The following is a 24,508-nucleotide window of genomic DNA, read 5'->3' as shown; positions in this document are numbered from 1 at the left end:
GAACTGATTGACATTTTTTTTTAAGTCCCACCAGGGGACTTCACTATGCGATGTGCCGATCGCATATATAATGCTTTGGTATACTTAGTATACCAAAGCATTATTGCCTGTCAGTGTAAAACTGACAGGCAATCTGTTAGGTCATGCCTCCGGCATCGCCTAACAGGTAGTTGCAGAAGACAGACCTGGGGGTCTTTGTTAGACCCCCGGCTGTCATGGAAACCCGACGGCGACCCGCGATTTGTTTGCGGGGGCGCCGATCGGGTGACAGAGGGAGCTCCCTCCCTCTGTCAAACACATTAGATGCCGCTGTCACTATTGACAGAGGCATTTAATGGGTTAAACTGCCGGAATCAGAGCGTGCTTCGATTCCGGCAGTTGCAGCAGGAGCCAGGCTGTGTATAACAGCCGTGCTACTGCCGCTGATCGCGTGGGTACAGTCTGAGTACCCGCGCCATCACAGGACGGATATATCCGTCCTCCTGCGCGAACTAGCAGCTGCTGAGGACGGATATATCCGTCCTTCGGCGTTAAGGAGTTAAAGAGGTATGACCTTTAATTGTGTATTTACTTACAGGTAGGCAGAATTCTTCAAAGGCTGGCTTCACAAATTTTATGTATTGTGAAAGAACCTGCTCTAAGTCTCGCCCTCGTTCATTGATGTCTCTCAGCACTGCAAAAGGAAGAACAAAACAGAATTGACTAACTTGTACAATAGAACATGTATTATAAAATATGAAGAACATGCAGAAAAAAAAAAAGTTATCCTATATGCGATTGTTGCACAACCTTCATATTGAAAGAAATCCCAGTCTCAGAGTTCCATTGTCTTAAAAGGAATTGTCCACTTTGGACAATCCCTACTTCTTAGTAGGGTCCCTTGGCAATAGTCTGATCAAAGAAACCCTCTCGTGGGACCCCAGCGATCAGCTGTAATCTGCACGGAGACCTGGCAGTAAGGCCTTATTCACACAAATGTGTCCCTTTTGCGCGCGTAAAAATTGCAGCGTTTTTCCTGCGTTGCAGTTCCGTGTGACAGCAGTGTATGGTGCTTGTCAGCCTTTTTTAAGTCAGCAAAATAAACTGTAGGAGGTGGTTTTATTTTTCTCATCATTTCTTTTGCAACTGTTGCGTGAATCACGCACAGCACACGGAAGTGCGTCCATGTGCTGTCCGTGATTTTCACGCACCCATTGACTTCAATGGGTATGTGATGTGCAAAAAAAGCACAAGTATAGGACATGCAGTGAGTTTCACGCAGAAAAACATGGAACGTCTGAATGGCCTCATTGATTTGCATAGGTCCGTGTGACGTGCATTATTTTCATGCGCGTAACACGGACATGAAATACGCTCGTGTGAATTAGGCCTAAGGGCTTATTCAGACGAACGGGATATACGTCCGTGCAACGTGTGTGATTTTCACGCGCGTCGCACGGACCTATATTAGTCTATGGGGCGTTGGTCCGCTGCGTAAGTGTCACAACAAGTCCGTTCTTTGAGCGTTTTTCGCGCATCACGCACCCATTGAAGTCTATGGGTGCGTGAAAACCACGCATGTCACACAGAAGCAGTTCCGTGCAAACAGCGTGATTCGCGCAACAGCTGTGAAAAGGATGAATGAAAACAGAAAAGAACCATGTGCTTTTCTGTTTACAAACATCCAAATGGAGTGTCATAATGATGGCGGCTGCGCAAAAACCACGCAGCTGCACATCATATGCGGAGGCCACACGGAGCTGTGAAAAAAAAAAGCACACGCTCGTGGGAATCCAGCCTAGGTGTTACATTTTCCTGCAGCACCACCATAGGGGAAACGAATTATAAGAAGACCCATTGATTTTAATGGCCACTGTGTGTGAACAGTACAGGGCCTCCAGAGAGGGAGATCCTCTTTGCAGCTGCTATAGAGTGGGGTCCCATGTCCAAAGGCTATGTTCCCACCAGCCATATACGCTGCTGAATTTCTGCAACAGATTAATGTGCAGAAAATTAACAGCGTTTACAGTAGCATCAGTGGTTGAGATTAACAAATCTTATCCACACGCTGCTGAAAAAACAGAGAAAAAAAAAAACTTCCTCAATGGACCTGCGGTGGGGATTATTGCAATTTCCTTTATGGAGTTCAATGGGGAAGTAAAATGTCAGTTTGCTGCATATCCCACAGGCAAAATTACATAAAAGCCTATACTCTCTTGAGGTTTTGCCATAGCAATGCGTCCCTGCTCTTCCGTGCTGCTTTGTGTCAAAGAGGCCGCCTGTGAGGACATTTCATCACGTGACCCCTGCAGCCAATTACACTGCAGGAGAGCAGCTGAAAGAGCAGGGTGCGTTGCCATAGAAACGCTAGGAGGGGTGAGTGTAGGTCTTTTTTTCTGGCGGTTATTTTCTGTTGCGGTTAATTTGGCAGAATACACGCACCAAATTAGATCTTCATTTGGTGCGAACATTCAACCGCATTTCCTGCATATTCTGGGTTAAGTACGATCAGACTTCTCTACAGCGTATCCGGCCTGTGGGAACATACCATAACTCAGAATTCCCTAATAGGGTGTATAAAACGGAGTTTTCTAATCGCATCAGTGATACAAGGCATCCACCAATCATTCTTCAAAGGGAACTTGTCAGCTCCCATTTGCCTACCAAGCTGGTCCCAGCGTTTGGTAGGTCTTGTAAAACTATGTGCCCACATACCTTTTGATTGCTTTGTTTTACATTGTTCGTCCAGATAAACAACTTTATTGCTATATGCAAATGACTACAAGTGCCACTCGCGCGGGCAGTTCTCTCAGAAGTGCTCCTACTCTTGCCATTTTAGCCTGCTCAACTCGGACGTTGGCACACTACGGCAATAGCGTAATATTAAGCAAGGGGGCGGAGTTCAGCAGGCTATAAATGTCGAGAGCAGTAGCACTTGCGAGAAACGGACCACCCAAGTGGAACTTTCAGAGTGATTTGCATATAGCAATAAAGTGGTTTTATACACCGAAATCAAAAGGTATGTGGGAACATAGTTTTACCAAGACCTACCGATCACTGGTGCTAGATTGTTAGGCAAAAAAGAGCCGACAGGTTCCCTTTAATCCTCCACAAAAGCACATAGTGGGAAATAGTGGTGCATGGATGGAAGTTGCAAGAGTGGTATTCATCGTGTAACTAACTGTGCAGACATTAACAAATCACTTAAAAAAAAATATTAGCTCTGCAGAAAAATTGCATGGCGGTCACGTTATCTACCGCTGCGTGTGCCCCTACATTTACAATCTCTTGATTACTTGTATGCAGTTTTCAGGCGAATTTCAGAGCATAAAACATTCGGATTATGCTCCAAAATACACCTGCAAACCGATCATGGTGTAGTGCATGGGAGGCGTAATTTTATAAAATTCAGCCTCTCAAAAAATAAATCACTTCTTGAAGCAGATTTGGACCATTTCCTACAGACCATGCCAAAAACACTTTAAAAAAAAAAAAGAAGTTTAGCAAAACTGCCTAAAAAACAATCAATCAGTCTTGATACCTCTATATTCAGAGTTAAATTTTTTTTTATGAAAAACATTTAGTTACAACTGAATGACACAAATGATCCAACGCTTGTCGTGTCCCACCACAATGTGCTTAATCTTAAATATTAATCGCAAGTAAGAAAAAATAAAGATACTTACACAGAGTTCCCTGCTTCTCCAGTCCAGCCTCCCTGGATGACATTGCAGGCCATGCGACACCGCAGCCAATCACAGGTTGCAGTAGTCACATGGCCTGCAACGTCACCCAGGGAGGCACGAGGAGGGAGAGGGTAAGTATGTGCGATAGTTTACGCCTGGAAAAAAAAACGAAATCCGGCACTGTGGTGCAGTTTTTTGACGACATACCCTGTAATAATGTTCATGGCGGATATGCTGCGCAGCTTGACGCAGTGTATCCGCCTTGAATACGCTGTGTGTGTGTTCGGACCCAAAACCTCCAATAACTAGCCAAGACCACAAAATACCACTATATAATGACTTCTGGCCAACAGCCTAGAATTCATAAGACCCTCACACATTGGACGGCAGCTTCAAAATAAGGCTAGGGCTACACAGAGACAGGTCGCATGGCCAAAGATAGTGGTGTCCTGCTGCCTGTAATAAAAGTAAATGTGGGCATTCAGAACTCTGGCTTATTTTAAATAGAAAGATCCTGGCAGAGGCTAGGAGACATACAACAGGATTTTTATCTCAGTCCTTCCACTTGCGCAAGGGTACAAGGCAGGGGTGCTCGCTGTCTCCTCTGTTTAACTGGAGCCCCTGGCTCATTACCTTGCCTCATCAGATTTATTCAAGGAAATATTTCTAGGGGAGGTGGAGGAGGCTCTATTCGTGGAGGACATCTTGTTCCTTGCAAATCCTACACAGGATGTTCCAGCAATATTTGAATCCCTGGAAACTTTTGGCGCATATTCCGGATATACGGTAAATACAACTGAATGTCAATTGTTGGACTTATCAATACATAGTTCAGGAGGGGAGCGCCAGTTACAATCCTTAGGGGTTGAGGTTGCATCAACTAATAGCACGTATTTGGAGATCAAGTTTGGTCGTACCCCTAGATCCCTTTGATCTCCAACATCCAAGCAGACTTAGGGCAGATTCACACGAGCGTTGCGTTTTTGCGCGCACAAACAACGCGGCGTTTTGCGAGCGCAAAAACCATTTGACAGGTGCGTGTGTCATGCGTGTCTGATGCGCGGCTGCGTGATTTTCGCGCAGCCGGCATCATAGAGATGAGGCTTGTCAACGCCCGTCACTGTCCAAGGTGCTGAAAGAGCTAAATCTTTCAGCACCCTCGACAGTGAATGCCGAACACAACAGCGAAAAACCTGTAAAAAAAAAAAAGATAAAGTTCCTACTTACCGAGAACTTCCCGGCCGTTGCCTTGGTGACGCGTCCTTGGTGACGCGTCCTTGGTGACGCGCCTCTTGACATCGGGCCCCACCTCCCTGGATGACGCGGCAGTCCAAGTGACCGCTGCAGCCTGTGATTGGCTGCAGCCTGTGCTTGGCCTGTGATTGGCTGGAGCTGTCACTTGAACTGAAGTGTCATCCCGGGAGGTCGGACTGCAGGAAGGAGACAGGAGTAATCGGTAAGTTAGAACTTTGTTTTTTTTTACAGGTTCATGTATTTTGGGATCGCAAGTCACTGTCCATGGTGCTGAAACAGTTTAACTCTTTCAGCACCATGCACAGTGAATGTCTCCCGACGTCGCGGACCGGAAATTTTTTTGCCGAGTTTGGCCGAACCCGGTGAAGTTAGCTTCGGTTGTCGGGGTTCACTCCGTTTGGATGCTTGGAAACAGAAAAGCACGTGGTGCTTTTCTGTTTCCATTCATCCTTTTGACAGCTCGTGTGCTGTTCGCACGGAAGTGCTTCCGTGCGACCTGCCTGGTTTTCACACACCCATTGACTTCAATGGGTGCGTGATGCGTGAAATACGCAGAGTTATTGAACCTGTCGCGTATTTTGCGCAGCGAACAAACGCTGCGCAAAATACACGGACTGTGTGTACTGCCCCATAGACTTCTATAGGGCATTGCGTGCCGCGCGAAAACCACGCGCCCTACACGCTGCCAAATCACGCTCGTGTGAATCCCCCCTTACTGAGATGGCATGGTTCGCCTCTTTCAGTTCTGGGAAGGTGCTGTTTGGTTAAGAGGTCTTGTTTTTCTAAGCGGCTATATCCCTTGCAGACCATCCCCTTACTTGTTAAACATACTGATAGAACTACAATTAATTCCACTTTTACCGAGTTTATTTGGGCAGGGAAGAAACCCAGAATAGCACTTAACAAGTTTGTGATGAGAAAAGAGGAGGGGGAGTGTCTTAATTTACCCAATACCTGGAGATATAATCTAGCTTGCCTGAGCAGACATCTGTTGGATTGGAGACATGGCACAGAATACCACTCGAATACCATCTTGGGGAAACAATTAGCTTATCCATGAGATCTCAGGGCATTAGTAAATTCCAAATTCGCCACTCTCTCAGCCAACATCAAAAGATCAGCTCTTCTCAAGAGACACATTTATCGCATGGAAAGTGTTGTGCAAACACTGGTCTTTCCTGCCAAGTTTCCAAACACATGCCATTGTGGGGTTACCCGGAGTTTGAAGCACGCCGATCAAATAAATTGTTGGCAAAATGGAAAGATAAAGGGGGTCATAATATTGGACGACTTGTTCCACGTCCAGGAGGAGAGATGGTCATCATTGCAGAAAATCCAGTCTAAGCACCAGCTAGGGAATCAGCAGCATTTACAATATTACCAGCTCAAGGTCTTCTGTTCAAAAAAACATCTTTTGGATATCTCACGTGAGGTTCCAGTGAACCTAATGGATTCCCTGTTCATAGGTTCACATAAGAGGTTGATATCAATTTTATATGGGGCACTACGGCCTAAACGGATTACTATGACTCCCAAAACAGCCTTCCAACATTGGGAGAAGTTGTTGTTACAGATAGCAGAAGTTGGAAAATCCATGTGGTCTGCGTTCCTGCCATGACTAAGAATGCAGACCGCGTTCGAAACGCGTAGGCTTGGGCATTCACCCCAATTACTCCTACTTTTTTGCCTTGGGACTGCGTCTCCCTTCCGATTTTAATATTTTCCTGAAATAAACATGGGACTTGTTTTTCCCTTTTAATCAACACCAGCGCTGGATCATTTTCTCCTTCACTTTGCCATCACGATGATACCTTAACAGGGAATCTTAAGGGTACGTTGGGGGCATTCCCGCATTGAAGGTTCTCCCTGTAACTTAGATATTGTATTCAATGTTCTCCTCTCTTATATATTTTTCCTGTTTTTAAATCTTAACCCATCACATCTGGAATTAGATTTGCTCGTTCCATATGATGCGCTTATATACGATTTGCTCCATTGCGCTCTGCCGTTAGGTTCTTCTATTTGTTTTTATTTACATTTTTTGATGTTCGCAATCGGACATAGCCGCACTTATGTACGATTTTATACGTCGCATTAATGTGACATGTAACATGTTCAGAAGATGCGATCGTATAGGTAATTGTCTATCATATCTTTTGAAGTACACGACCATGATTGTGAATGCTGCTGATCTTTTATTTTCTTCTGATAAAACAATAAATATAGGTTAACAATAAATACATACACTTATATAGCCATGTTGAAACCTGCATGTTGCCGTAACATGACAGTTGCAAGAAATTGCTTGTAACCCGGCCACATTCTCTTTCATTACTTACAATGCAGGCAGTGGGACACCGCAATCCTTGGTCGTGGGACGGTAAAGAGGCCAGAGTCGCTGTGTAGCCCTAGCCTAAATTGTGTCAGAGTTCTCCCAAGACCACCAATGTTTCTAAATGAGCTAGCCACACAAAACGTGTTGGGAATCAGAAATATATGCTACTTATATAGTTATTAGAAGATCAGCACCGATGTCTCCCGCTGTAAAGCACCTCCATATTGTTAGTACAGCCTTCTCTACATATTGTACGGCACCCCCATTCTGAACATGGCTGCTGATGAAGTGGCATGTGACGAGACACCGCTATCAGCAGCCTCCATTGAAACACACAGTGCAGGGTTTTTCAATGAACGCTGCTAATGGACAAGCCTGGAAACATGCCCCTTCATCAGCATGTTCAGATCGGAAGCGCCGTGCAATACGTGGAGAAGGCTGTGACTACTGTGTTCATGAATGCCAACATACCTACTCAAATTGAACTTGTCCTTGCAATTTTGAAAATTCAACGAAAATATTACATCCAACAAAAGCACGGTTGTCAACCTTCAGAAGCTTGTATAGACAACTGTTGTCATCACCAATAAGGATTTCAGACACATTGAATAGTGGTGGCTCAGACTGCTGGTACTTCTACCATAATCAATATTATTGTAGTGACGGATATGATACCCATATCTACAGAATTAAAATAGAGAAACTGATGTTTTAGACTATATGGATTTCATATCCTCACATGTGCACATCTAAATGATCAGACGCACCTCTTCTTGACAGCCTCGTGTCTGCATCGGTGTCCACAAATAATTTCATCTGGAACATGTCTCTGATGTCTTGAACGTAAAACGCCAGAATGCCCTCAAATAGTATTACATCTGCTGGATAAACAGTTACAGACTCCACTTTCCTTAGAGAGAAAAAAAAAAAAGGGGGAAATTAAAAAAATTAATATGAATAAAAAAAAAAAAAAAAAAAGATTATATAATCATGCATTATGCGCAATATCCAGATCAAGTGTTATCAGAATTGCTCCCTTTAGGCGCTGTTCAACACTCAGGAGACAAGGGACAATCGACGGAACTCCTTAAACTAAACGGGTTCTGTCGGGCACCGTTTGTGTCAGTAATATCTTTTTTTTTTGGATGCTCTGCTCCTATGACAGAACGGAAACCAGATGTAAACATAACCTAAGGCTAAATTCCCCAATGCAGTTTTCATACAGTTTGAGGCAAAGTCAGTAGTGAATACAAAAAAGGAAGGAAAAGTATAGAAGGAAGACGGATACTACTGGAGGTGTGAATCCAGTCTATGGTAGGAGACCTCCACTGTTTCTAGCAGCCTCTGCACAGACTGCTTACAGTAGGCGACAACATTCTCTGAGCGGTCCAGAGGAAATTTCATGCAGAATCATTACACGTGACTTGTAAAAAGTCGCGCTCGCTAACACTACAATGTTTACATGTCCGCACATGCTCCCTCCTAGCATAAGGCTTTCCTTACTGCAGCCATGTCACAAAAGACTTCAATAAAAGGGCTAAAAAGGAGAAATATATATCCCACAGAACACCTTAATAGCAATGAATTTGTAACACGTTTTCTTTCCCCTCGTAGAAAAAGTTGAACAATGGACTACTTATTCTGTAATTGCGGATCAAAATACTGATCCATTCATTTCTATGGCCAACGGACACCTTCCCGTATATTTACGGGAAGGTGTCCAAGGCCATAGAAAGCATCCGTAAAAATTGCAGTTTTTCACAACAGATTTGCACCCGTGCGGGACCCATTTTCACAGATCCCTGAGACTTGAGTCTATCAAGGGATCGGTGAAAAACGGAAGAAAACAGGTCAGGTTCTATTTTAGAAAGGACCCTTCACACGGTCTGTTGAAGCAACGGCCGTGTGAACGTCCACATTGAAATATACGTCTGTGTGATGGCCGTTGTTTTAACGGCTGTCACATGGACGTATACTACGGTCGTCTAAATTCGGCCTTAGAGTGTGGCAATCTGGTGGGCGTGGCTAGTGGGGCGTGACTTTCTTCCCAGAATTTCTGCATACAAATAAAACGAACAAAAAATTTCTGAACTCGTTTGGCTGACAAATACTATCGTGGCCAGTATCTCTCTCTAGTTATCTGGTTGTATACAGTCACTTTATCACTAGGACTAGGTGATATGTGCTGACCACTACTGGTAGCATAAAAACTAGTGTAGATAGTGCCACACTCAGTGCCCCTGGTAGATGGTGCTCCACACTGCCCACAAACAAATAAAAAATTCCTTATACTCACCTAGTCCCGTTCCCGCAAAGAATGGAGCTACACAGTCTCCTCAGTCCTGTATATTTGAGGCAGTCATAGGATCCTTGCGTAGGCTGGCGCAACCCAGTGACGTAATTGCATCGGCATGCGCACGTATCCTGTCCCAGGATTTTCTAGGCTGCAGGCCTAACGTGGCCAGTAGCCTTGTGAATGGCAGAGCAGGAAGCAGGCTCCCTTCTATGCCGTATTAAATGGTTTCTGCATCCTCCAGAAGCAGATACAATTGAATACTATGGCAGTCGCCAGTTCAAGTTGCCGGGACAGCAATTTGCTGGAATGGTCTCAAATTCTGGACTTTTGGCAACTATGCATCTTTAATCCATTCAGTTATCCTATGGCTTCATTTCTATTGACTAATCTGTGGGCTATACCATTTTTTTATATTTTTTTTAGACAAGCAACTGCACTGGTATAAGAAATGTATGTGATCGGAATATATATTAATCTGTAGGATTTCCTATTCTATAAAACAAATTAAGTGGACAGCTCCTTTAACACAACATACTAGAACATCCTGGGGCAAGAAGGGGTAAATGAATCACTCACACTGTAAGAAGGAGTATTCTCCACACTGATAGGGTTTGGCTGTTTTTTGGACGAATTAATCATGCAAGCTATAAAACCCATACTGCAATAGCGCCCATGGCCAATCTGAAGGTTAGCAATAGTAAATTGAAGGATTATACAGCATTCAGTACCTAAAAGTAGCAGCATCGCAATAAAAAGTAAACCACTAGGCTACGCATTTATTAACGAAGGCAAGAATGTGGGGGGGGGGGGGTTTACAAAGGAAATTAAGAAATCAAGTCTTTTCTAGAACTTCTGAAAGATTTTTTTCCCCCTCTGTGCTTTCCCCATCAGGGGACATTTATGACATATCCACAGGATGGTCGGAAATCACACGCTTCAGCCACAACACAGAGCAGTAGAACGAGATTTAGGGGCTCCCGTTCTAGAGATAGTTGTGGGTCCCAGAGGCGGGACCCGCATATATCTGACATTTATGACATTCTGTAGATCGGTCATAAATGTTTGATGGGAAAATCCCTTTAAGCCAAGCTGTTAGGAAGAGTACCGTGTCACACTGATAGACTTTTAAACCACTGGCATTCTGCACACCCACTCATATTACAGGATTCCATGACTTGTGGGTGTTGTTCTCCACAGAGTCTGAAACAGGTTATTGATAATTTGTTTAACCCCTTCCCGACCTAAACAACTTTCAGATTTTCATTTTAGTTTTTTCCTCTCCACATTCCAGAAGCCATAGCGTCTTTATGACTTGATGATTTATTTTGCCGTATAATGTACTAGGAAACGGGAAAAAAATTTTGTGGGGTAGAAAATGAAAAAAAACTTTGATTCCTCCATGGTGTTTTGCGCGCTGTTTTTACGGAATGCACTGTGTAATTAAAACAACATGTTAACTTTATTCTGCGGGTCAATAAGATTACGGCGATTCCAAATATGTATAGTTTTTTTTCTATATTTTACTACTTTTACAATTAAAAACCTAAGTGTAAAAAAGAATTAATTTTGTGTCGCCAAATTCCCAAGAGCCATTACTTTTTTATTTTTCCGTCGATTAAGTGGTATGAGGGCTTATTTTTTGCGGGATAAGCTGTAGTTTTTAATAATACCATTTTGGTGTAAATGCGACGGTTTGATCACTTTTTATTTCATTTTTTGTGGGAGATGAGGGGACAAAAAAAATAAAAAAAAAAAAAAAGATATTCTGGCGTTTACAATTATTTTTTTTACAGCGTTCACCATGCGGGTTAAATAATGATATATTGTAATAGTTCAGACTTTTACGGACGCGGCGATACCAAATTATGTATATTTATTTATTTTTTTACTATGCTCTAGGGGGAAAATAGGAAAAGGTTTTTTTTTGAACTTTTAATATTTTATTTTTTTTTTACACAAAAAAAAAAAAAAAAAATCTATCTAACTTTTACTTTTTTTATTTATTAGTCCCCCTAGGGGACTTCAACCAGTGATCGTTAGCACGATATACTGCAATACTAATGTATTGCAGTATATCGTGATTCTGACAGGCATCTATTAAGCGCTGCCAGAGGCATGACTTAAAGAGGCTCTGTCACCACATTATAAGTGCCCTGTCTCCTACATAAGGAGATGGGCGCTGTAATGTAGGTGACAGTAATGCTTTTTATTTTAAAAAAAAACGATCTTTTTTCACAACGTTAGGAGCGATTTTGGTTTATGCTAATGAGCTTTCTTAATGCCCAAGTGGGCGTACTTTTACTTTCGACCAAGTGGGCGTTGTACAGGGGAGTGTATGACGCTGACCAATCGGCATCATGCACTCCTCTCCATTCATTTACACTGCACTAGTGATATAGATATATCGCTATGTGCAGCCTCATACACAAGCCCTAACATTACTACAGTGTCCTGATAATGAATACACATGACCATCCAGCCTGGACGTCATGAAGTGTCAGGATTCTGAGTACACATGACGTCCAGGCTGGATGGTCATGTGTATTCATTATCAGGACACTGTAGTAATGTTAGGGCTTGTGTATGTAGCTGCACATAGTGATATATCTATATCGCTAGTGCAGTGTAAATGATTGGAGAGGAGTGCATGATGCCGATTGGTCAGCGTCATACACTCCCCTGTACAACGCCCACTTGGTCGAAAGTAAAAGTACGCCCACTTGGGCATTAAGAAAGCTCATTAGCATAAACCAAAATCGCTCCTAACGTTGTGAAAAAAGATCGTTTTTTTTAAAATAAAAAGCATTACTGTCACCTACATTACAGCGCCCATCTCCTTATGTAGGAGACAGGGCACTTATAATGTGGTGACAGAGTCTCTTTAATGGGTGTACAAAGATGGCGGACCTGGGGGTCTTCATTAGGCTCCAGGCAGCCATAGCAACCATCGCCCCCCCCCCCCCGCGATTGCGTTGCACGCGATGAGCTGTTAGAAGGGGTCGCCCCCCTATTTCGCACTTAAATGCTGTGGTTGGTATTGATCGCGGCATTTAACTGGATGCCGCTAGTTACTCTGAAGTGTCAGCTGTAACATATAGCCGACACCGGCATCGTATGGAGCGAGCTCACTGCGTGAGCCCGCTCCATACTTTCCCTTCCCGGCTATGACGTAACTATATATGTCATATGTCGGGAAGGGGTTTAAAAAAAAAAAAAATATATATATCTTTAACCCCTTAGTGACCACTAATACGCCTTTTTACGTGATTCACTAATGGGATTTAGGCTAGGCTGACGCCTTTTCACGTCAGCCTAGTCTAAGTCCTGCACGGGTCTCCCGTGCAGGCAGGAGCCGGGGCTCTGCTGTCTGATGACAGCTGAGCTCCTGCTCCAACGTCCGCGATCGAAGTTTACTTCGATCGCGGCCGTTTAACCCGTTAAATGCCGCCGTCAATAGCGACCGCGGCATTTAACTTTGTTTACAGAGGGAGTGCGCTCCCTCTGTCACCCATCGGCGGCCCGCGAATGCAATCGCGGGTCTCCGATGGGGTGTCATGGCAGCCGGGGGACTGATAAATATATAGCAGCGATCGGAACATCGCACAGTAAAGTCCCCAAGTGGGACTAATAAAATAAGTCAAAGTGAAATAAAAAGATTAATAAAAAAAAAAAAAAAAGTACACATATGTGGTATCGCCGCGACCGTAATGACTCCATTAATAAAGTTAATATGTAATTTAAACCGCAAAGTGAACACCGTAAAAAAAAAAAACGCAAAAAAACATGGCAAAATTGCAATTTTTTCCCATTGCCCCCCAAAAAAGTCATAATAAAAATGAATCAATAAGTCCCATGTACCCCAAAACAGTACCATTCAAGACTACGTCTTGTCCCGCAGAAAACAAGCCCAAAAAATCACTACATTGATGGAAAAATAAAAAAATTACGGCTCTTGGAAAGCGACGAGGCAAAAACAAATAATTTTAGTTCAAAAGTGTTTTTATTGTGCAAAAGTCGTAAAACATAAAAAAACCTCTACATATGTGGTATCGCCGTAATCGTACCGACCCATAGAATAAAGGTAACATGTTATTTACGTCGCATAGTGAACGGCGTCAATTTAAAAACACATAGAACAATGGCGGAATTTCAGTTTTTTTTTTATAATCCCCCCCAAAAAGGTTAATAAAAGTTAATATAAAAATTATATGTACCCAAAAATGGTGCTATTAAAAAGCACAACTAATCCTGCAAAAAACAAGTCCTCATACAGCTATGTAGACGAAAAAATAAAAACGTTATAGCTCTTTGAATGCGACTATAGAAAAACGAATAAAATAGCTTGGTCATTAAGGCCTAAAATGGGCTGGTCACTAAGGGGTTAAAGAGGCTCTGTCACCACATTATAAGTGGCCTATCTCCTACATAAGGAGATCGGCGCTATAATGTAGACAGGAATGCTTTTTATTTAAAAAAAAAACAATTTTTACCACTTTATTAGCCTTTTTAGATTTACACTAATGAGTTGCTTAATGCCCAAGTGGGCGTATTCGTTACTCTGTCTGTGGTAGTTACAGCAGAGCGAGATTACGCGGTAAATGACAGGTTACGAGATTACGCTTCCTCGGCTGTAACTACCATAGAAACAGTAACGAAGTGCAGAGATTGTGAATAGACATCCAGTGGAATGTCTATTCACTGTCTAAACACTTCAGTATTGTTAATGTGTAAGTATTAGGGTATGTTCACACGTAGTCAACAAAAACGTCTGAAAATCCAGAGCTGTTTTCAAGGGAAAACAGACCCTGCTTTTCAGACTTTTTTTACCAACTCGCATTTTTCGCGGCGTTTTTCGTGCCGTTTTCGCTGCGTTTTTTACGTCCGTTTTGCACTTCTTTTGACGAGGCTGTATTTTTACGCGTCGTCGTTTGACAGCTGTCAAACAACGACGCGTAAATAACAGGTCGTCTGCACAGTACGTCGGCAAACCCATTCAAATGAATGGGCAGATGTTTGCCGACGTATTGGAGCCGTATTTTCAGACGTAAAACGAGGCATAATACGCCTCGTATACGTCTGAAATTTGGCCGTGTGAACATACCCTAAGACAGCACATAAGGGTCTAACAGGATCCCTATGCGCTGTGTAAATGAATGGAGAGGAGTGCATGATGCCGATTGGTCAGAATCATACACTCCTCTGTACAACGCCCACTTGGTCTAAAGTGAAAGTACGCCCACTTGGGCATTAAGCAACTCATTAGCATAAATCTAAAAACACTAATAAAGTGGTAAAAATAGATTGTTTTTTTTTAAAATAAAAAGCATTCCTGTCTACATTATAGCGCCGATCTCCTTATGTAGGAGATAGGGCACTTATAATGTGGTGACAGAGCCTCTTTAAACACCCTAAAATAAATCTAAGCTTTCCTGCAGTGTCTCCTAAACAGCGTTGGTTGCTATACTCCAGCCTGACTGTTTAGTCTGTAATAAGGTGGTCCAGCCCTCACAGCCCAACTGCAATTATGGGCAGTGTGATGCAGACGGAGGAGGATTGAGGAGGAGTCAAGACTTCAGAGAGACTGTGGCTTAGGACTCATGCACACGGCCGTGCCCGTAATCACTGCCCACGATTGCTGGCATGGCTGGCTGCTGGACAGCCACTTGCATTTTCGGCCTGTGTTCCCATACAAAGTATGGGACCACGGCTCGTAAAGAGCAAAGGAACGAACATGTCCTATCTTTTGCGGTACACTTCTACGGCCTGGACACCTTCCTGTAAAATATACGGGAAGGTGTCCCTGGTTAATAGAAGTGAATGGGTCCGCAATTACAGCAGATTTTTTACGGTCATGTGCATGGGGCCTAAAGGGGGAGGTACAGTCCAGGCAAACTAAACACAAAACCGAATGAAAGTATGAAATAAACTAGATAATTTTAGGTTAAAAGAGGAGTGGTCAAGGAATCCCAAAACAGCACCACACCTGTCCCAGGTTGTGTGTGGTATTGCATCTCAGCCCTATTCACTTTAACGGAGCCAAGCTGCAATACTAGACAACACATGAATCGGTATGGTGTTCTAACCCTGGACAATGCCTTTAAGTAGCTACGTAGCAAATATTTAGAGTGAATCTACAGTTTAAAATTTATAATGTTGATTGAACCTTTCAAAGCCAATTATCAAAATATACTGCTTAGGCTTCGTTCACATCTGCGTTGGGGTCCCGTTCTGACGTTCCGTCTGAGGTTTCCGTCAGAACGGGACCCCGAGCATACACAAACGGACACCGACGGAAACCGGAGGTTTCCGTCTCCATCATTGATTTCAATGGTGACTAAACTAGTGCCCGTGGTTTCTGTTTGCCTCTTTTGTGCACCGGATCAGTCGTTTTGCCAGAAGCAATAGCGCAGTAGACTACGCTATTGCTCCCGGCAAAACCACGGGAACCGGCTTTGTCACCATTGAGGTGATGGACAGAAATCTCTGGTTTCCGTCGGTGTCAGTTTGTTTCTGCTCAGGGTCCCGTTCTGACGGAAACCTCAGAACGGGACCCCAACGCAGATGTGAACAAAGCCTTAAATAAGCAAATAATTCTACATTTTAAATTTGTACGTATATACACTATGTATGAGGGCATCTATTAGCAGCCCCCCAAATAGTGCTATACTAGCGGGCGCAATAACAGGAGTCACACACTGCACGCACAAAGTCTCAAAAGGACGCTAAAAGGTCCTTTTACACGGGACAATATAGGCTGTGAAAGCTAGCAGCGATGTGACAGCTCGTTAATTGGTGCTCGTTTGCTCCTTTCACGAGGAGCTAGGATTCGTTTCCATGATCGCTCGTCCTTATGCATTTCAATCATGTCGGCAGCACATCTAACACTATTTATTGCTGCATAATCTATACAATCAGCCAATGAACGAGCAGCCTTAACTTTTCAAACAACTTCTACTAAATCGGATATATATCAGTGATTTACTTACTGTTAAGATTTATTTTTAGCTATGCAAATTCTGTGTAAAGTTACTGCCACTAGGTGTCTCCCTTCCTGTAATCTGCAGTCCATCAATTCTGCTCTGTAACTAGGGCTGGACTTCAGAAAGTGGATGGTGTGTCTCTTTACTGCCTGCCAATAGAACTCTAGGGAGTGGGGAGATAGAGACAATAGCTGTCAATGCAAGTCTATGGAGTGGACAGGGAAGCAGAGATGTTGCAGTTTCCTGGTAAGTCTAAGGGTATGTTCACACAACCTATTTTCAGACGTAATTCAGACGTTTTACGTCTCGAATTACGCCTGAAAAGACGGCTCCATTACGCCTGCAAACATCTGCCCATTGCTTGCAATGGGTTTTACGATGTTCTGTTCAGATAAAGTGTAATTTTACGCGTCGCTGTCAAAAGACGGCACGTAGAAATACGCCCGCGTCAAAGAAGTGCATGTCACTTATTTGGACGTTTTTTGGAGCGGTTTTTCATTGACTCCATTGAAAAACAGCTCCAATTACGTCCGTAATGGACGCCGCGAAAAAGGCGAGTACTTGCAATTACGTCTGAAATTCAGGAGCTGTTTTCGCCTGAAAACAGCTCCGTAATTTCAGACGTATTTTGCGTTTGCGTGTGAACATACCCTTAGGGTAGATTCACATGGAGGAATTTTTCAGGCAGAATCCGCCTGCAAAATACCGCCTCATTCATTTCAATGAGAGTCAGGCGCTTCTTTCTCCCGCTAGCCAATTTCAGCTAGCGGGAAAAAGCAGCGTCCTGCTCGTAGTTCTGCCACCCAAACCTCCCATTTATATTCCGGTTGTCGGCAGGACAGGAATAGTTCCGCTGCAGAGTTTGTTTTCAGGAGAAAACAGCACCGTAATTTCAGCCGTAATGGCATGTGCAGGCGTCTTTCGCTGCGTCCATTACGGACGTAATTGGAGCTGTTTTTCCATGGAGTCCATGGGAAACGGCTCCATTTACTTCTGAAGTAGTGACAGGCACTTCTTTGACGCGGGCGTCTTTTTTATGTCCCGCCTTTTGACAGCGGCGGGTAAAAAAAAATGACCGTCGGCACAGAACATCGTAAGACCCATTCAAGTGAATGAATGGGCAGATGATTGCCGACGCTTTTGAGCCGCATTTTTGGACGTAATTCGGGGCTAAAACGCCCGAATTACGTCCGTAAATAGTGTGTGTGAACCCAGCCTAACTGTCTCACTTCAGTGCTGGGTTCTCAACTGCACTACTCATTACTGCTGTATAATCTCCATGCTGCTGTAGCTTCTATATACATGTGGAAGAAGGAGAATCGTGTGCAGCGTAGAAAAGACATGATAGCAGTTAAGCTCCACCAACTAGCTCAGAGACAACTGAGAATTAGAGAGAAAGCCTGCAAAGTGAAAACCAGCTTAACAATGCAGGATACAAGTCATAATGGTCAGAAACGGTATTATCCCTCATGTACACACACGTGACAGCCATTTCTAAAAAAAGTCATCTAAAAAGTTAGGTACGCTTTAACTGACAAGTGGGGAAAGGGGGGGGGGGGGAATCACCACTCATCGACTGTTTACAAATTGCACCCACTAGTAGAGCCATTCGATTTCCCAATCATCAAAAAGTTGGTCTAGTAACAGATTTTTGGTAAAACATTTTTACAGACAGCCCCATGCTTTTGGGATATATACCTCAATCTATTGAGGACAATAATAAATATCCCCAATCCTTGTCGGCTAAAAAGCAGTCTAAGCCTGTATTTCATTTACCTGGAGTGGGTAACAAAGTCATAAACTGGGATCTGCACAGTTTTCCATTCCATGAGCTCTCGGAGAGTCTTCAAGATTAGTTCATTGTCAAAGGCATCTGTAGAAGAAATGGTGAGTGGTCAGGTACTGAGCTAAAACCAACTTCAAGGGCCATGTATTGTTCTAGATTGAAGAGTGTGTAGAAACTCCTGCTGTTCATACAGGTAGAGACCCCAAAACCTAAACCCAGGGAAAAATGTAAAGGGCACCTGTCACCAGCATTTCACCTATTGAACTCTCCTCACCCCTCGCTGGCCGCTGCTGTCAAAAGTTCATTGCCATTATTCCCTCTCCTATACTCCTCTTCCGACCGTAAACATTTTGCGTGTTTTATGCTAATAATACAGTAGTCTCTTTTACTCATCTTATGCCCGCCCACCGCCAAAAACTGGCCCGCCCTAAATGCTGAAATTTTGGCTGAGATCTCGCTCATCATGTATGGTCTGACACCCTTCCCTGCTTCGTCCGGGCCTCAAACCTAGTTACTGCGCATGCGCTGCTATGGTGTCCCGTTGTGCGCACGCTCCAGAACATTGATCGATGCACAAGCGCAGGATTTCGTGTGCTGGGGGAAGGCGAGGAGCGGTCAATCAAAAGTAAGTAAGTTAGCATACGGATAAAAGGTGTTCTATATCCTCACAATAACATCGCCCTATATGTTCCAATTTGCTATGTTTCTCGGGTAGTGCTCTAGAGCAGGAAGTCTCAAGCACGCGACCCGTATGCGGCACCTGGGGCTGTCATCTGCGGCCTGCGGGACACAGTATCGGCTCTGCTCCGAGACTCTGGAATTCCCTGACATCGCTGCCCATATATGGACAGTGTGTCAGGGTCTTCCCCAGAGCGGAGTCCCGGGCAGAGCGCTAGTATCGGCTCTGCTCCGGGACTCTCTCCACATATGGGCAGCGATCTCAGGGAATTCCACAGAGTCCCGGTGCAGAGCCGATACTAGCGCTCTACCTGGGACTCCGCTCTGGGGGAAGACCCTGACACACTGTCCATATATGGGCAGCGATGTCAGGGAATTCCACAGTGTGTCAGGGTCTTCCCCAGAGCGGAGTCCCAGGCAGAGCGCTAGTATAGGCTCTGCTCTGGAATTCCCTGACATCGCTGTTCATATATGGACAGTGTATCAGGGGCTTCCCCACAGCAGGAGTCCCAGTGATGTCTGGAGCAGAACTGGAATGCAAGGCAGAGTGCTAGTAGCGGGACTACAGCTCTAGGCAAGCACCTGACGGCGCTGCGGCAGAACCCATAGTAATGTAGTATTATTCTATTAATATAATGTTATAGTAGTTCAAATTACAAAATTATTGTTAATCTATTAGTTTTGTATCAAATTTGAAAGCAATGCGGCCCGTCAACTTCCCATTTTTTCTATATGCGGCCCACTTACCCGGCCGAGTTTGAGACCCCTGCTCTAGAGGGTAAATGTAATGCCATGTGGTTGGGGAAGCAAATTTCATAGACTGTCTGTATCATTGTTCTTGGGTTAATGTCTGGTTAATGTCTGTGCAGTCTAAGTTGACATCTAACTACATTGGCAACATCAATATCGTTAGTTTTTTTATTTGATTTCATTACCATGACTTAAGTTTGTATATGTTTTATTCTGTCATGCTATTCTCTTAGGTTTTTAAAAAACAAAACAAACAGTAAGGAGGCAGGGTTAACTCAGAAAGGCTTGAGGAATGGAGATATATCTTCAGTCAAAAAGTCATGGCTCTTACGCTCATTAGCATACGGCGCAGGAACACTAGAAAGATATAGAGCCTACTTAGAAGATTATAGGTAACAAAAATGATTTTTTTAATCCCACTTCCACCAGGGATTGCTGGTTTAATAGGTTAAATGCTGGTGACAGGTTCCCTTTAAGCTTACACAGATTTTTTTGGACTTCACATGGAACAAGCTGTTCATAAAGGGGTTCCCAGGATTTTTTAACAAAATACTACTAACACCCTATTGCAGATTTTTTAATGGTTCGGTTGATGAACAACATCTCCCTACACTTTGTTGCATAATTAGCTCGTTGGTGACCACCAACACGCCTTTCCATGGCCCATTATGGCTTTATTCTGATGCATACGCCTTTTCACAGCGCTGCATAATAAATCTGCGGCGCCGAGAGTAGTTTAAACAGGGGGTTCTCAGCTACGAGCGGATCGAATTCCACCCGTTTAACCCCTTAGCGAGCGCCGCAATCAAGTGGTTTTGGAGAGAGGGAGGGAGCTCCCTCTCCCACACCACTATGAGATCGCAGGGTGCCAGTGTCCTCTATGGAAGCCATAGGCCTAATAAAGGCCCCCAGGATTGCCTGTAGTGGATGCCTGCTAGGCCATGCCTCTGCCATGGCCTAGCAGATCTGTTCGTTGTAAATGGACAGGTAGTAATACAGAAGTATTGCAGTGTATTATAAAAGCAATCGGAAGACCGCATAGTGAAGTCCCCTAGTTACACATATTTGGTATCGCCGCGACCGCAAAAGCCCCAACTATAAAGCCATTATGTTATTTGAGCCGCTCAGCGAACGCTGTATTTAAAAAAAAAAAAAAAAAAAAAAAAAAAAAAAAGGCAGAATTGCTGTTTTCTGTTCACCCTGCCTTCAAAACACGGCGATAAAAAGTTATCAAAAAGTTGCATATACTGCAAAATGGCACCGATAGAAAACTACAAATCGTCCTGCAAAAAAAAAAAAAAAAAAAAAAAAAAAAAAAAAAAGCGCTATGGCTTTTCAAATATGGAGACACAAAAGCAGAATTTTGAGAAAAAAAAAAAAAAGAATATTTTTTTTTAAAAAGTAGTAAAAAAACATAAGGAAACTATATAAATTTGGTGTCGTTGCAATCATAACGACCAGCTGAATAAAGTTACTGTTATTTATACCTCACGGTAAATGGCGTCGATTAAAGACGCAAAAAAAGAAAAAAGGGAAGAGTGGTGGGTTTTTTTCTATTACGCCCCAAAAAGTTAAATATGTACCCCAAAATGGTGCTATTAAAAAATACAACTTGTCCCGCAAAAGACAAGACCCTACACAACTACGTAGACGCAAAAATAATAAAAAGAAAAAAAAAAAAAAAAAGTTATAGCTCTTGGAATGTGACGATGGATAGCTTGGTCATCAAGGTTTAAAATGGGCTGGTCATTAAGGGGTTAAATTAATCAATAATCCCTAATTACCAAGGCTAAAAAAAAAAAAACCTCGCAGGAAAAAGAAGCGACATGCCCTATCTTGGAGATTTTCGCCTCAAAAACCCCATTGAAATCAATGGGACACAAAAAAAAAAAAAAAAAAAAAAGCCACGAACGGCCGACGTGCTTCATAGCAAGAGCTGCTCGTGTTTTTTGGCCTTTGTTTTTGTTCTTTTTTACCTCTTCAACAGGCAAAGGTGAAATTCACGTCTAAAAACGCCTGTGGTGCAAAACCAGTTAAAAAATTTTTTTTGCTTTTTACAGGCAGAATTTTCTGCCTGCAAAAAGGTGTGAACAGGGCCTTACAGGTCTAGAATTCTACAATCAGATTATCACTGAGGGATGAAGGAATCATTTTAGTTCAGTTATTTCTGTTTCCCTCTTCATAATATTTTGAGATTCTCTAGTGACTGGTATAGTGCCAAGGGACTGGCGCAGGGGCAAATGTGGTGCCTATTTTCAAAAAGGGCTCTAGGTCTTCCCCGGGTAATTATAGTCCAGTAAGCTTAACATCCATCGTGGGGAAAATGTTTGAGGGGCTATTGAGGGACTATATACAGGATTATGTGCCCAAAAGAAAAAAAAAAAAAAAAAGTGTATTATAATTGACAGCCAGCACTGTTTTACTAAGGACAGAAGTTGTCAGACCAACCCGATTTGTTTTTATGAAGAGGTGAGCAGAAGCCTAGACAGAGGGGCCGCTGTGGATATAGTGTTTTTGGACTTTGCAAATGCATTTGACACTGTCCCTAATAGACGTCCAATTTGTAAATTAAGGACTATAGGTTTAGAAAGTATAGTTTGTAATTGGATTGAGAATTGGCTCAAGGACCGTATCCAGAGAGTTGTGGTCAATGATTCCTTCTCTGAATGGTCACCGGTTATAAGTGGTGTACCCCAGGGTTCAGTGCTGGGACCACTATCATTCAACTTATTAATGATATAGAGGATGGGATTAATAGCACTATTTCTATTTTTGCAGATGACACCAAGCTATGTAGTAATGTTCAGTCTATGGAAGATGTTTGTGACTTGCAAGTGGATTTGAACACACTGTTTGGGCGTCCAATTGGCAAATTAAGTTTAATGTAGATAAATGTAAAGTTATGCATCTGAGTACCAACAACCTGCATGCATCATATGTCCTAGGGGGAGCTACACTGGGGGAGTCACTTGTTGAGAAGGATCTGGGTGTAATTGTAAATCATAAACTAAATAACAGCATGCAGTGTCAATCAGCTGCTTCAAAGGCCAGCAGGATATTGTCGTGTATTAAAAGAGGCATGGACTCGAGGGACAGGGATATAATATTACCACTTTACAAAGCATTAGTGAGGACTCATCTAGAATATGCAGTTCAGTTCTGGGCTCCAGTTCATAGAAAGGATGCCCTGGAGTTGGAAAAAATACAAAGAAGAGCAACGAAGCTAATTAGGGACATGGAGAATCTAAGTTACGAGAAAAGATTAAAAGAATTAAACCTATTTAGCCTTGAAAAAAAAAAAACGACTACTAAGGGGGGGGGGGGGACATGATTAACTTATATAAATATATTAATGGCACATACAAAAAATATGGTGAAATCCTGTTCCATGTAAAACCCCCTCAAAAAACAAGGGGGCACTCCCTCCGTCTGGAGAAAAAAAAAAAAAAAGGTTCAACCTGCAGAGGCGACAAGGCTTCTTTACTATGAATCTATGGAATAGTCACGGCAGGAGCTGGTCACAGCAGGGACAGTAGATGGCTTTAAAAAAGGATTAGATAATTTCCTGGAACAAAAAAATATTAGCTCCTATGTGTAGACATTTTTCACATCCCTTTGTTGAACTTGATGGACATGTGTCATTTTTTTCAACCGTACTAACTATGTAATTTTCCTTATCAAGACTGAGCCAATAGGCACTTTGTAATTCATATTTCTTGGAACATATGAAGGCTTGGTGACAAAGTAAAGATAAAAATTAGCATTGAACTATTCAAAACAAAAGAAACCCCACGTCAGATGTGCGCTCACCAGAGACATCTGGCAGGAAGCCCTGTCCTGGCCTCAAGGAGAGGAGGAAAAAAAAAAAAGAAGAAATAAACAGGGTGGAACCATCATTCTGATCAGATGAATGCAATAGACATTTAGAATCCAGAAATACGGTAACTAAAATCTTGATAAAACAAGGACCAAACTGACATAACCAATAAAAATGCTCCACTTATAAGAAGAGTATCGGAGGACAGTGGTTATCCGATTCCATGTGATCAGAGAACAGGTAGTGAGTCAGAAGAACGTAGAATCCAAGGGTCACTATGGGAATAATGAAGGATTTCTTACCTGGGTGATCAAAGTTGAATTGGCCTTTGAGAGCTTTACCCTTCTGCTCTGGGGTCAGTATGCGGTAAAAGCTGTCCTGACTTATCATGACCACCTGCTTCTGACGATGGTCCACCTCATTCTGTCCCAGGAGCTGCACAATCTTGGAACAGACGGACGACTGTACAAGAATGAAAAGACAGATTTCTATAGTAATTGCAGATAGTCAACTGTGATTTAGCCATAGAGGGACGGACGGACGGACGCACACGCACACACTAAAATGCTTATTTATGTGACCGGGTTGGAAAATGACAGAGTTACTTTTAGGGTATGTTCACACGCACTAATTGCGGACGTAATTCGGGCGTTTTTGCCCCGAATTACGTCCGAAAATAGCGCCTCAATAGCGTTGACAAACATCTGCCCATTGAAAGCAATGGGCAGACGTTTGTCTGTTCACACGAGGCGTATATTTACGCGCCGCTGTCAAATGACGGCGCGTAAATAGACGCCCGCGTCAAAGAAGTGACCTGTCACTTCTTTGGCCGTAAATGGAGCCGTTATTCATTAACTCCAATGAATAGCAGCGCCAATTACGCCCGTAATGGACGCGGCGTTCAAGCGCCTGCACATGCCGTTACGGCTGAAATTACGGGGATGTTT

General features: G+C 43.1%; 1 protein-coding gene across 2 annotated transcripts in view; it reads right to left on the bottom strand.

The window, feature by feature from the left end:
- LOC142657210 (uridine-cytidine kinase 2) overlaps positions 1-24,508 on the bottom strand; it is a 56,074-nt gene that overhangs the window by 15,257 nt on the left and 16,309 nt on the right. For both annotated transcript variants that reach the window (XM_075832260.1, XM_075832259.1), the window contains exons 2-5: positions 23,864-24,023; positions 18,307-18,403; positions 8,022-8,164; positions 576-673 (exon numbers count right to left, since the gene is read on the bottom strand). In XM_075832260.1, the coding sequence (XP_075688375.1) occupies positions 576-673; positions 8,022-8,164; positions 18,307-18,403; positions 23,864-23,951 (426 nt within the window). In that variant the 5' untranslated portion in view covers positions 23,952-24,023. The remainder of the gene's footprint in view (positions 1-575; positions 674-8,021; positions 8,165-18,306; positions 18,404-23,863; positions 24,024-24,508) is intronic.

The sequence above is a fragment of the Rhinoderma darwinii genome, chromosome 7 (assembly GCF_050947455.1).
Source record: "Rhinoderma darwinii isolate aRhiDar2 chromosome 7, aRhiDar2.hap1, whole genome shotgun sequence".
NCBI lineage: Eukaryota > Metazoa > Chordata > Amphibia > Anura > Rhinodermatidae > Rhinoderma > Rhinoderma darwinii.
Note: the sequence above shows the minus strand (reverse complement) of the source record. Positions and strands in the feature narration are given on the sequence as shown.